Source organism: Zootoca vivipara, chromosome 12, assembly GCF_965207765.1.
Source record: "Zootoca vivipara chromosome 12, rZooViv2.hap1.1, whole genome shotgun sequence".
In the NCBI taxonomy this organism is placed as follows: Eukaryota; Metazoa; Chordata; class Lepidosauria; order Squamata; family Lacertidae; genus Zootoca; species Zootoca vivipara.
In genome coordinates, this window is record NC_142595.1 from 15,919,014 (window position 1) to 15,932,708 (window position 13,695).

The 13,695-nt window shown below is 44.4% G+C and overlaps 1 protein-coding gene across 2 annotated transcripts in view; it reads right to left on the bottom strand.

The window, feature by feature from the left end:
* MYBPC2 (myosin binding protein C2) overlaps window positions 1-6,147 on the bottom strand; it is a 71,180-nt gene extending 65,033 nt beyond the window's left edge. For both annotated transcript variants that reach the window (XM_088655023.1, XM_035134682.3), the window contains exon 1: window positions 6,073-6,147. In XM_088655023.1, coding sequence (XP_088511149.1) covers window positions 6,073-6,094 — 22 coding nt within the window. In that variant the 5' untranslated portion in view covers window positions 6,095-6,147. The remainder of the gene's footprint in view (window positions 1-6,072) is intronic.
* Between the last annotated feature and the right edge of the window lie 7,548 nt (window positions 6,148-13,695).

Consider the following 13,695-nt stretch of genomic DNA (forward strand, 5'->3'; position numbering starts at 1 on the left):
GAAGAGGCGAAAATGACCGGGAAAATCAGAAACCAAGAAGAAGAGAGGAACTTTAATAAGGAATGAGGAAAAATTACAATGTACTTAAGAGAACACTGTAAACAACTAAAAACTTTGGCAGGATTTGAGTAGCACTTCTTATGTACTAAAAACTAAGGGGAAAACTAGAAAAACAGAAAATATGTGAGGCAGTTGAAAAAGATGGAAAATGGTAACCATGGAAGGGTGGAGGGGAGTCTTAAGGATTCAGGGAATCCTAAATGCTGATGAATGCTGCTGATGTTTAATGTTTGAATTTAAATGTGTAGTGTAAAACTCAATAAAAAAAGATTATACAAAAGAAGAAGAAATTAAGGGGCATGACTAACTTACGCCCATTGATTTCAATGGGTTGGCTCCGATTACCATATGATTAACATTGGCTAAAACCTGATAAGCTATTCCCCTCCCCCATAGGTTGGAAAGGTTGTGGAGTACTCCTCCCCTTGTAGCCTGAAGTGGTACAGTCCTGAAAAAGCTTCACCTTTTGGCTCTAAACCACCTCTTAGAACCAAGCTGTTCTGAGGCGGTTGCCAATTTAAGCATCCTGCTTGCCTCTGCCGCATGAAAGATCTGGCCCAACTGCGCAAACAACTCAGCCGGTTGCTTGGGGCAACTGTGTATGTATTTAAGGGCATCGTTCCAACGAAGCACCAGGCAGTCTGAGAGTTGTGATGCCACAAAGGGCGCTGGTCTGTAATGCTTGGATCTCGCAGCACAACTGCTTCGGGCGGGGGGGGGGGGATTGCACAACATGGAGAGTCGGGGCCTTTTTGCAGCTCCTAAGCCAGGCAAAGGGAACAGCCTCAGACTGTGGCATCCCTTTTTGGCATTACTACTTCCCCTGCCAGGTGCGGGTGGCACTGTGGTCTAAACCACTGAGCCTAGGGCTTGCCGATCAGAAGGTCGGCAGTTCAAAGCCCCGGACGGCAGTTCAAATCCCGTTGCTCGGTCCCAGCTCCTGCCCACCTAGCAGTTCGAAAGCACGTCAAAGTGCAAGTAGATAAATAGGTACTGCTCCGGCGGGAAGGTAAACGCCGTTTCCGTGCGCTGCTCTGGTTCGCCAGAAGTGGCTTAGTCGTGTTGGCCACATGACCTGGAGGCTGTCTGCGGACAAACGCCGGCTCCCTCGGTCTATAGAGCGAGATGAGCGCCACAACCCCTGAGTCGTCCGTGACTGGACCTAACGGTCAGTTACCTTTACTTCCCCTGGCATGGACATAGCCAGGGGGGCAGCTGCCCCTCCTAAATCAAGTAAATAAAAAGCAATGCTTAACTAAAAGTGGAAATAATCAGAATATTTGAAATTGAGATGCTCTACCACAAAAAAGGCTCTGCTCATCTCTCTTGCTCAGCCGTACACGACTTGTACCGGACAGTGGTCATTCAGTACCTTGCGGGCATTAAAGACCTGGCTAAGGTCAACGATGATAAGGGAACGCCTCAATGGGCTGTGCTTAAATGCTGAGAAGGTTTTCAGCAAATCTAATAAAACTTGTTCAGATTTTTTTTTTAAAGATGAGAAAAGGCGTGTTCTTTGTAATTTTGCAAAACATACCCGTTAACCGCATGAAAGATACTCTCTGGTGTTAATTTTGATGGTTTCGTTTTCATTTAACTTCCTAATTTTCAAATGACCGAAGATTTCGACAGATTTTTTTTTTCTGAGCACTTGGGGGTCAAAAGAAAGTAATTTCAAACAACTGTGGTCAAGACATTTCATTCCGATTCGGCTAGACAGGTGGGTGTCCTGCCCCGCACTTGTCATTTCTGCTTTAGCCAACCAGCCAACTCTTGTTGCTTTCTGGATATTGTTCTCTCTTTTTTTAGCCAAAATTAGGTCAACAGCAAATGTTTCTTTAATACATTTAACCCCCGCCCCTCTCTATCAAATACACACGCACAAAGCAGCCCTCCTTCAAAAAATTATCTGCAAAAGACTGGCCACCTCTCCCTTCCCCTTACCCCCTGAAAGATGTCTCCTTCTTCCTGGTCTCGTGCTCCCCAAGTGGAACTACACCGCTTTCCTGCTTGCCCCTTTATGCTGGGCCGATTGCACCTGCTAGGTGATGCTGATGTGTGATGCATCTTGGCACAGAGGCATGGAAAGGCTGGCTCCATCCCATTATCCACCTCTCCCAGGCACTGACGCAATGGCTGTTGGTCAACCTTATATTCCCTCAACCTCATCCATGCCACCTTCTCTCCAAACCACTCCCACACTGGCATCGTGCCCCCTCTAACAGAAGGTATTTCTGCTCCACCGATTGCATAAGCACTAGGCGAGAATCACGTGTGATGTCCTGTGTCGCAGGAGGTTGCAAGAAAGGGCATCGGATCCAACCCTCTGCTCCAGTGATCAGCTCGCAGCGGGTCAGGAGCAGAGAGCAGGAGCAACAGTATACATACAACCACGAGGGTCTGCAGAACAGAGAGCTCGAGTAAATGAGCCAGGTTATGTACTCCGAAGCGCCCTCTAGGGTCAAACCAAGGTATTGCAACTTCCCCCGAGCAAAATTGAAAAAGTACATTTCAGGATCCCTTGCACAGTGTCTCAGAGGGAGGGGGTGGGGCAACTTAGGTTCTCCTAGGTCTGTGACAACTCCCACTTGTGATTGGATGGGGTCGTTTTAGCTGCATCAGGACACAAATTCGGAGAAGGGGCCCGATATTAGTATATAGGTTCTGGGATTATTACAATCAGTAAAATGGATTACGTTTTCTTCCCTGCTTGCAAAGTTGCATTGTAAGAATAACAAACGTCTACCCTTTCCCCACTCTTTTAATAATAAATAATTATTATGATACTAGCTGGCCCTGCCACGCTGTGATTGCCCCCACCCTGTCCCGATCCATGATCTATTCTGTTTGTCCTGTCCCGTCCCCCCCGCCCGTCGGCTTATCCCTGTGAATCCCCCAACTCCCTCTTCCCGGTAACCCCCACCTGCTCTCATGTGACTCTGAGGTTGTGGCCAAATTTCAGGACGATCGGGTAAGTGCTTGTGGGAGAAAAGTGGGGAATAACACACAGACACCTTCACCATTTATATATATATAGATAGATAGATTAAACGGTGGATGTTACAGACTTCTAAACAAGATGGTGAACGTACAGCTTCTTTTCAGTTCTTTCACTTCCTTAAACTTATTTGTATAGGTGCTACAGCTTCATAATACTTTGGATCTTAAACAAGGTGGTACTTTCTGTCAGTTTCCCAGCCTTCTATAAAACACACTCCCAAGGCTCCTCTAGCAGTGTAACAGGCCCAGCGGATCGCCACACCTTCTGCTGATAGTTTTGGGATTGCACCGCGAGGTTTCGTGTCACTGGGTGACACTGCTAGTAAATGCGACACGGCTAGTCAATTTAACCCACGGCAAATGCTTTCCCCTAACTTTGGCCACCTCATGAGAAGAGAAGACTCCCTGGAAAAGACCCTGATGTTGGGAAAGATTGAGGGCACTAGGAGAAGGGGACGACAGAGGACGAGATGGTTGGACAGTGTTCTTGAAGCTACGAACATGAGTCTGACCAAACTGCGGGAGGCAGTGGAAGACAGGAGTGCCTGGCATGCTCTGGTCCATGGGGTCACAAAGAGTCAGACTAAACGACTAAACTAACAACAACAACTTGAGAAAGGTTCAAACGGTGCACGGTGCAAAGGAAAGACCTCTCAGCACTTCCTGCCGCATCCTGGCATCGTAGCTTTGGCTTGGCTTGCCCGCAGGACTGCTGCTGGTTACTATTATGAGAAGGGACTTTGCTTTGCACATTTTGACCGCTAGATTAAAAATTTCCTGCAGTCAGACTTTTCTAGTGGTCAGGATGCACCCGGTGACTGACTGACACCCAAGCGCCTTTATATACAGATCCGAGAGATGATTTATTAGCTGTGAACGAAGGATCGGAGTATATATCGAGGCAAATAAGTATCAGCTGTCATAAATGATGTAGCCATCTGTTGACGGGGGAGGGGGGTGCAGAAAGGAGGAGAGATGGTTGCCCCCAATCTCATTATTTCTATACGTGTTGATGTATGTGTGTGGACAATACTGAAATTTAATTTCCATCATAATTTCGGTATTATTATTATTATTATTATTATTATTTATTGATTTATTACGGTTCTTGACCAGCACACATAAATATGCAATACATAAAACAATAAAAGAAAAACAGTAATAATCTAAAAACAGGCAATAAATATAGGTTTTAACAATTGTTTAAAAGAAAACTGATTAAAAGGAGTGTTACTACTTAGGGAGGTAAAGGTAAAGCTGAAGGGACCCCTGACCATTCGGTCCAGTCGTGACCGACTCTGGGGTTGCGCGCTCATCTCGCATTATTGGCCAAGGGAGCCGGCGTATAGCTTCCAGGTCATGTGGCCAGCATGACAAAGCCGCTTCTGGCAAACCAGAGCAGCACATGGAAACGCCGTTTACCTTCCCGCTGTAGTGGTTCCTATTTATCTACTTGCATTTTGACGTGCTTTCGAACTGCTAGGTTAGCAGGAGCTGGGACCAAGCAACGGGAGCTCACCCCGTCACAGGGATTCGAACCACCGACCTTCTGATCAGCAAACCCTAGGCTCGGTGGCTTAACCACAGCGCCAACTGGGTCCCGCTACTTAGGGAGGTAGACTACAGCAATTAATAACACTGGGTCCTCTTTAGCTAGTCCTGAAGATGTTCTGAAGAAATTATTATTATTATTATTATTATTATTATTATTATTATTATTATTATTATTATTAGCAACGGCCACACTAATATCAATATGCATCCATTTTACAAAATAACACTGAAATTAAAGAGGGGAGGCACTGGAATAGAATTTATTCAGCCCGAAATGTTCCAGTCTAAATCTTTGCCAGCAGCACTGCAAAACAAAAGTGGGAAAAGGAGACCTCTCCACGTGCTCTGCCCTTAAGAATTTGCCTTGCTTTAAAGTTTCTTGGGATCCGTAAATTATAATAAACACAAAGAAACATAACCACATACAGAGGGCAGGGATTTGAACCTGGCTCCTAATCTGGCAATCTAACCGCTACTCCGCACTGTTTTTCTTTAAGTCTTTTATAGGGAGGCGAGATTCTTAGCTAGGGGAACAAAAACTGATACAAGGCCTCTTCCCTCCATTTCTCTCATATTTTAAGGCATTTCCTCTCATATTTTAAGGCATTTCTCTCATATTTTAAGGCATATTCCTAATTGCAAACCATTTGCTCTTGCTTGTTTCAGCCTCTTAGAATGCAATGCCTTGTCTTTTATTTGAGGCAGCAATAGAGCTGGCGTTTTAGAGAGGCTGGCATTTTTCTCTCATGCTTGGCACTCTGCCACACCTCTTTGCAAAAGACCCACCTTTGGTGGGCCTGATGTGCCGTTTCCAAATATTTCCTGGAGCAGCTTGGGAAGGAACGCACGCAAGAGAGAGGCAACGGGCGCAGTTCTCTGCTCAACATTTGCCCAAGATCTGAACACACCAGGCCCGCACGATCTAAGAGTGGCTTTATTCCGACCTCAGATTCTTCGATTTCCATTCTACGTCGTCAGCAAGGATCGCACAAGGCAGCTCAGAGGCGACGGAAGCATGCACAAAAGGCAGATTCTTACATGCACAGGAGAACCCAAAGACAAGGTGATGGGGGACCCAGGGACCAAAACCACCCTATTGTTTCTCAAAGCGTTGTGATATTGGGGGGAAACATCCAATCCGCACCCTCAATGGACTATAGGGCAAGGGTCCTGGGCCCCACTCAGCAGAAATATCAGGAGCGTCCCCCAAACACCGGCAGGGCTGGCTTTCCACACTGCAAATTGCATAAGCGAATACACTGTCTAAATAAGCCCTCTTCCCTCTGTACGGCTATTAAATCTGGAGTCTAAAATTACTGAATTGCACCACGGACCACCCTAATAGGCCTACCACCCGGTTTTCTCTCTCTCTCTCCCTCCCTCCGTTTTATTTTATTAAAACTGGTTCTTAAGCATCTCTGCCGAGGTGACCTTTATGACACACCTAAGGACCCTTACCAGGCTTGGCGGGTTCAGGCATGGCTGTAATCTCTGGGCTGAGACGCTGTGCCTGTCTGAGTTTGGGATCTCCCTGGAGAATGCACTTGGCTGGGTCGCTTTAAAGACCCAGCGGAGGGGACACTGAGAAGGCGTCACCTGACCCCCGGGGACCATTGCCAAATTCCAGAGCTGTGGCATAAACGTCTTCAAATCCCGGGCTTGGCCTTACTAGAAAAAGAACCCAGCTGGTGGGATGGGAGGGAGAGGGAAAGACGGCCAGGAGCCAAGTCAGACTCAGGGGGGAAAAACCCGGGGGGATTCAAGGGAACAGCACCACCATTGAAAGGGGCATAAATATTTCCCAGAACATTGGGAAGGCAGCCCTGTTTAGGGAGGCTTTTAATGTTTAATAGATTATTTTATTTTATTTTTCTGTTGGAAGCCGCCCAGAGTGGCTGCGGAAACCCAGCCAGATGGGTGGGGTATAAATAATAAATTATTACTGTATATTCCTGCGTATAAGACTACTTTTTAACCCAGGAAAATCTTCTCAAAAGTCGGGGGTCGTCTTACACGCCAGGTCGTATTTCTTATACGGCAAGTATAGCCCAAATTCTATATTTTAACTGGAAAAGTTGGGGGTCGTCTTATACGCCCAGTCGTCATATACGCCGGAATATACGGTGTTATTATTATTATTATTATTGCTCCCTTAAGACACAAAACAAAGGAAACCATATTGGCCACAAGAAAATCCTTTTAAAATAATATTTTTAAAAATGGTTTTTTTCCCTAATAAAAGAAAGAAAGAAATTCCTTTAAAATTCCACTGTTTACATACCCACCAACATTTCTCCAATGAAAATAGGAACTATTATTATTATTATTATTATTATTATTATTATTATTATTATTATTATTATTTAAGACACAAAACAAAGGAAACCATATTGGCCACAAGAAAATCATTTAAAAATAATAATCACAAATATTTTTTCCCCTCATAAAAGAAATAAATTCCTTTAAAAATCCACTGTTTACATACCCACCAACATTTCTCCAATGAAAATAGGGACTTCCATTATTGTTGTTGTTGTTGTTGTTGTTGTTGTTGTTGTTATTATTATTATTATTATTATTATTATTATTATTATTAAAACCCCACCCATCTAACTGGGTTGCTCCAGCCACTCTGGGCAGCTTCCAACATATGTTGTTGTTGTTGTTTAGTCGTTTAGTCGTGTCTGACTCTTCGTGACCCCATGGACCATAGCACGCCAGGCACTCCTGTCTTGCACTGCCTCCCGTAGTTTGGTCAAACTCATGTTCGTAGCTTCGAGAACACTGTCCAACCACCTTGTCCTCTGACGTCCCCTTCTCCTAGTGCCCTCAATCTTTCCCAACATCAGGGTCTTTTCCAAGGATTCTTCTCTTCTCATGAGGTGGCCAAAGTATTGGAGCCTCAGCTTCAGGATCTGTCCTTCCAGTGAGCACTCAGGGCTGATTTCCTTAAGAATGGATAGGTTTGATCTTCTTGCAGTCCATGGGACTCTCAAGAGTCTCCTCCAGCACCATAATTCAAAAGCGATCAGCCTTCTTTATGGTCCAGCTCTCACTTCCATACATCACTACTGGGAAAACCATAGCTTTAACTATACGGACCTTTGTCGGCAAGGTGATGTCTCTGCTTTTTAAGATGCTGTCTAGGTTTGTCATTGCTTTTCTCCCAAGAAGCAGGCGTCTTTTAATTTCGTGACTGCTGTCACCATCTGCAGTGATCAAGGAGCCCAAGAAAGTAATATCTCTCACTGCCTCCATTTCTTCCCCTTCTATTTGCCAGGAGGTGATGGGACCAGTGGCCATGATCTTGGTTTTTTTGATGTTGAGCTTCAGACCATATTTTGCGCTCTCCTCTTTCACCCTCATTAAACCTCTCCTGTACCTGCGATACATTGACGATATTTTTATTATCTGGACACATGGACAACAGACCCTGGAAACCTTCCACCAGACATTCAATGACTTTCACCCCACCATCAACCTAACAATGAACCAATCTATGCAAGAAATACATTTTTTGGACACTACTATAAAATACAGGATGGACGTATAGACACCACCTTATACAGAAAACCAACTGACCGACAAACATATCTACATGCTTCTAGCTACCATCCCAAACATACCAAACAATCCATCGTATACAGCCAGGCCTTACGTTACAACCGCATCTGTTCCAACTCTACAGACAGAGAATCTCACCTAAGAGATCTACAGCAAACCTTTTTAGAACTAAAATATCCACCTGATGAAGTTAAACAACAGATCAACAGAGCCAGACAGATACCTAGAGAGAACCTGCTGCAAGACAGACCCAAAAAAGAAAATAACAGAACACCACTAGTCATCACATACAGCTCCCAAGCTAAAACAGTACAACGCATCATCAGAGATCTACAGCCTCTCCTGGACAATGACAGCTCCCTTTCTCAAGCTCTGGGAGGAAGACCTTTCATTGCCTACAGACAGCCACCCAATCTTAAACAACTCCTCACCCACAATAATACAACCACCAGACTTAACATGGACACTGGTACCAGAGCCTGCAATAAACCCAGATGCCAACTTTGCTGCCACATACACCCAGACAACACCATTACTGGCCCCAACAACATCCAACATACCATCTCAGGACTATTTAATTGCTCATCCTCTAACATTGTGTATGCCATCAAATGCCAACAGTGCCCTTCAGCTCTCTATATTGGACAAACAGGCCAAACCCTACGCCAAAGGATAAATGGACATAAATCTGACATCAGGAACCAGAAGACAGAAAAACCAGTAGGAGAACACTTCAATCTCCCAGGACATTCTATACAAGATCTCAAAGTAGCTGTCTTACTACAAAAGAATTTCAGAAATAGACTGGAAAGAGAAGTTGCTGAATTGCAACTTATCACCAAGCTCAAAACCATGGAGGGACCTGGTTTGAACAGAGATATCGGGTTCTTATCTCATTATACATGATAAGCGATCTTCAGCCATCTCAACCCTTGCTTTTTCATGCAAAACCATTTGCAGTCGTTTGCGGTCATCAACAGCTATCAGTCAGTCAATCACCCATTTCCACCACCCTTCTGGGTGATCCCCCCTCCCCATCCCCACCCCTCCCCTCCCCACCCCTTCTCTACATAAGTGCCTGGAAACTTCCATTTCACTGTATCTGAAGAAGTGTGCATGCACACGAAAGCTCATACCAAAATAAAAACTTAGTTGGTCTTTAAGGTGCTACTGAAGGAATTTTTTTATTTTACTTCGATCCAGACCAACACGGCTACCTACCTGTAACCAGAACTATGGAAGGCACCACATTGAGCCGCATGAAATGGAAGTCCATCAACCTCACCAAGAAACTTGCCCAGGTACAAACTGACATCCTCTTTCTATCTAAATGCAAAAACCTGGACATTGTACCTAAGGGTCTTAGAATTAAGAACCCTCTTCAATCAACTTATCCCACAGAATATGCCAGAAAACTATGCCACACTTTATCTAAGAAACTGCTGAAACATCTTATCAGCGTTCTGTATTCCAAACAGAAGTTAATAAAGGAGGAACTCTCTGCACTGGAGAACTCCATCAGGAATCACCCGGCCTGGCAGAAGTTCCACAAGGAAAAACAAACCATTTACCACTCTCAACTGGAGTTACTGAAGAACCAGAAAAATAAAAAACTCTGCAACCTTTCCAACCTACAGGCCACCAATCAAAACAAGATCAACAACATTGTCAATCTTTCACAGCAAACACTCAGCCCAGCTGAGGAATCCGTCCTTTCACGGGGACTATCATTCTGCCCTGCCAAATCCCAACACATGATTCAGTTCTGCGGGGACCTGGAAGCATTTTTCCGCCGTTTACGCCTGAAGGAGTATTTTCATCACACACAAGAACAAGACAAAGTAGAACAAACTACATCCCCACAACACAACACCTCTCAACTTACTGGGGAACAACCATCACCCTCCAAACGCATCAATGAACAGAACATTGACCACCAACTACCACCGAAAAGAAGTTACACAAAAAGGGACTCCACATGGACCCCTCCTGATGGACGCAATACCACACTAGATCTGTACATCGAATGCTTCCGCCACAGAATCCAAACGGATGTGACCAGAAAACACCATCGCTTACAACAAAATCTAAACCATGCTGAAAGGAGAGCCATAGAAAATCTCAGGAACAACCCAGACATTATAATTAAAGAGGCAGACAAGGGTGGAGCTGTCGTCATCATGAACAAAACTGATTACATCCAAGAGGCCCACAGACAACTTTCCAATACTGCCTTTTACATGAAATTGGACTCAGACCCCACACAAGCATACAAAAAAGAACTGAACAAGATTATTAAGGAGCTACCCCTACACATCCAAGAACAGATCCTCACAAACACACCAGCGGAACCTCGGCCAGGAACTTTCTATCTTCTACCCAAAATACACAAACCAGGAAACCCAGGACGCCCCATCATCTCAGGTATTGGCACCATTACAGTGGGTGTTTCCGGCTATATGGACTCTGTTCTGAAACCATATGCTATCAGTGCTCCCAGCTACGTACGTGACACCACAGATTTTCTGAGGAAAATACAATATTTGAACAATCTTCCTAACAATACTATACTAGCCACTATGGATGTGGAACCAACATCCCACACAATGATGGTTTACAAGCCATAAGGAACACCATTTCAGATAAAACCACAGCGGACTTTGCTACCAAACTCTGCCACTTTGTCCTTACCCACAACCACTTCAAATTTGGTGATGACCTGTTCCTCCAGATCAGCGGCACAGCCATGGGCACCCGCATGGCCCCACAGTATGCCAACATCTTCATGGCAGATTTAGAACAACGTTTCCTTAACTCCTACCCACTCAAACCTCTCCTGTACCTGCGATACATTGACGATATTTTTATTATCTGGACACATGGACAACAGACCCTGGAAACCTTCCACCAGACATTCAATGACTTTCACCCCACCATCAACCTAACAATGAACCAATCTATGCAAGAAATACATTTTTTGGACACTACTATAAAAATACAGGATGGACGTATAGACACCACCTTATACAGAAAACCAACTGACCGACAAACATATCTACATGCTTCTAGCCACCATCCCAAACATACCAAACAATCCATCGTATACAGCCAGGCCTTACGTTACAACCGCATCTGTTCCAACTCTACAGACAGAGAATCTCACCTAAGAGATCTACAGCAAACCTTTTTAGAACTAAAATATCCACCTGATGAAGTTAAACAACAGATCAACAGAGCCAGACAGATACCTAGAGAGAACCTGCTGCAAGACAGACCCAAAAAAGAAAATAACAGAACACCACTAGTCATCACATACAGCTCCCAAGCTAAAACAGTACAACGCATCATCAGAGATCTACAGCCTCTCCTGGACAATGACAGCTCCCTTTCTCAAGCTCTGGGAGGAAGACCTTTCATTGCCTACAGACAGCCACCCAATCTTAAACAACTCCTCACCCACAATAATACAACCACCAGACTTAACATGGACACTGGTACCAGAGCCTGCAATAAACCCAGATGCCAACTTTGCTGCCACATACACCCAGACAACACCATTACTGGCCCCAACAACATCCAACATACCATCTCAGGACTATTTAATTGCTCATCCTCTAACATTGTGTATGCCATCAAATGCCAACAGTGCCCTTCAGCTCTCTATATTGGACAAACAGGCCAAACCCTACGCCAAAGGATAAATGGACATAAATCTGACATCAGGAACCAGAAGACAGAAAAACCAGTAGGAGAACACTTCAATCTCCCAGGACATTCTATACAAGATCTCAAAGTAGCTGTCTTACTACAAAAGAATTTCAGAAATAGACTGGAAAGAGAAGTTGCTGAATTGCAACTTATCACCAAGCTCAAAACCATGGAGGGACCTGGTTTGAACAGAGATATCGGGTTCTTATCTCATTATACATGATAAGCGATCTTCAGCCATCTCAACCCTTGCTTTTTCATGCAAAACCATTTGCAGTCGTTTGCGGTCATCAACAGCTATCAGTCAGTCAATCACCCATTTCCACCACCCTTCTGGGTGATCCCCCCTCCCCATCCCCACCCCTCCCCACCCCTTCTCTACATAAGTGCCTGGAAACTTCCATTTCACTGTATCTGAAGAAGTGTGCATGCACACGAAAGCTCATACCAAAATAAAAACTTAGTTGGTCTTTAAGGTGCTACTGAAGGAATTTTTTTATTTTACCTCATTAAAAGGTTCTTTAATTCCTCCTCACTTTCTGCCATCAAGGTTGTGTCATCTGCATATCTGAGGTTGTTGATATTCCTTCCGGCAATCTTAATTCCTGCTTGGGATTCATCTAGTCCAGCCTTTCGCATGATGAATTCTGCATATAAGTTAAATAAGCAGGGAGACAATATACAACCTTGTCGTACTCCTTTCCCAATTTTGAACCACTCAGTTGTTCCCTATCCAGTTCTAACTGTAGCTTCTTGTCCCACATAGAGATTTCTCAGGAGACAGATGAGGTGATCAGGCACTCCCATTTCTTTAAGAACTTGCCATAGTTTGCTGTGGTCGACACAGTCAAAGGCTTTTGCATAGTCAATGAAGCAGAAGTAGACGTTTTTCTGGAACTCTCTAGCTTTCTCCATAATCCAGCACATGTTTGCTATTTGGTCTCTGGTTCCTCTGCCCTTTCGAAATCCAGCTTGCACTTCTGGGAGTTCTCGGTCCACATACTGCCTAAGCCTGCCTTGTAGAATTTTAAGCATAACCTTGCTAGCGTGTGAAATGAGCGCAATTGTGCGGTAGTTGGAGCATTCTTTGGCACTGCCCTTCTTTGGAATTGGGACGTAGACTGATCTTCTCCAATCCTCTGGCCATTGCTGAGTTTTCCAAACTTGCTGGCATATTGGGTGTAGCACCTTAACAGCATCATCTTTTAAAATTTTAAATAGTTCAGCTGGAATATCATCACTTCCACTGGCTTTGTTATTAGCAGTGCTTTCTAAGGCCCATTTGACTTCACTCTCCAAGATGTCTGGCTCAAGGTCAGCAACCACACTACCTGGGGTGTACGAGACCTCCATATCTTTCTGGTATAATTCCTCTGTGTATTCTTGCCACCTCTTCTTGATGTCTTCTGCTTCTGTTAGGTCCTTACCACTTTTGTCCTTGATTATGGTAATCTTTGTACAAAATGTTCCTTTCGTATCTCCAATTTTCTTGAACAGATCTCTGGTTTTCCCCATTCTATTGTTTTCCTCTATTTCTTTGCATTGCTCATTTAAGAAGACCCTCTTATCTCTCCTTGCTGTTTTTTGGAAATCTGCATTCAGTTTCCTGTATCTTTCCCTATCTCCCTTGCATTTTGCTTGCCTCCTCTCCTCCGCTATTCGTAAGGCCTCGTTGGACAGCCATTTTGCCTTCTTGCGTTTCCTTTTCCTTGGGATGGTTTTCGTTGCTGCCTCCTGTATAATGTTACGAGCCTCCATCCATAGTTCTTCAGGCACTCTGTCCACCAAATCTAAATCCTTAAACCTGTT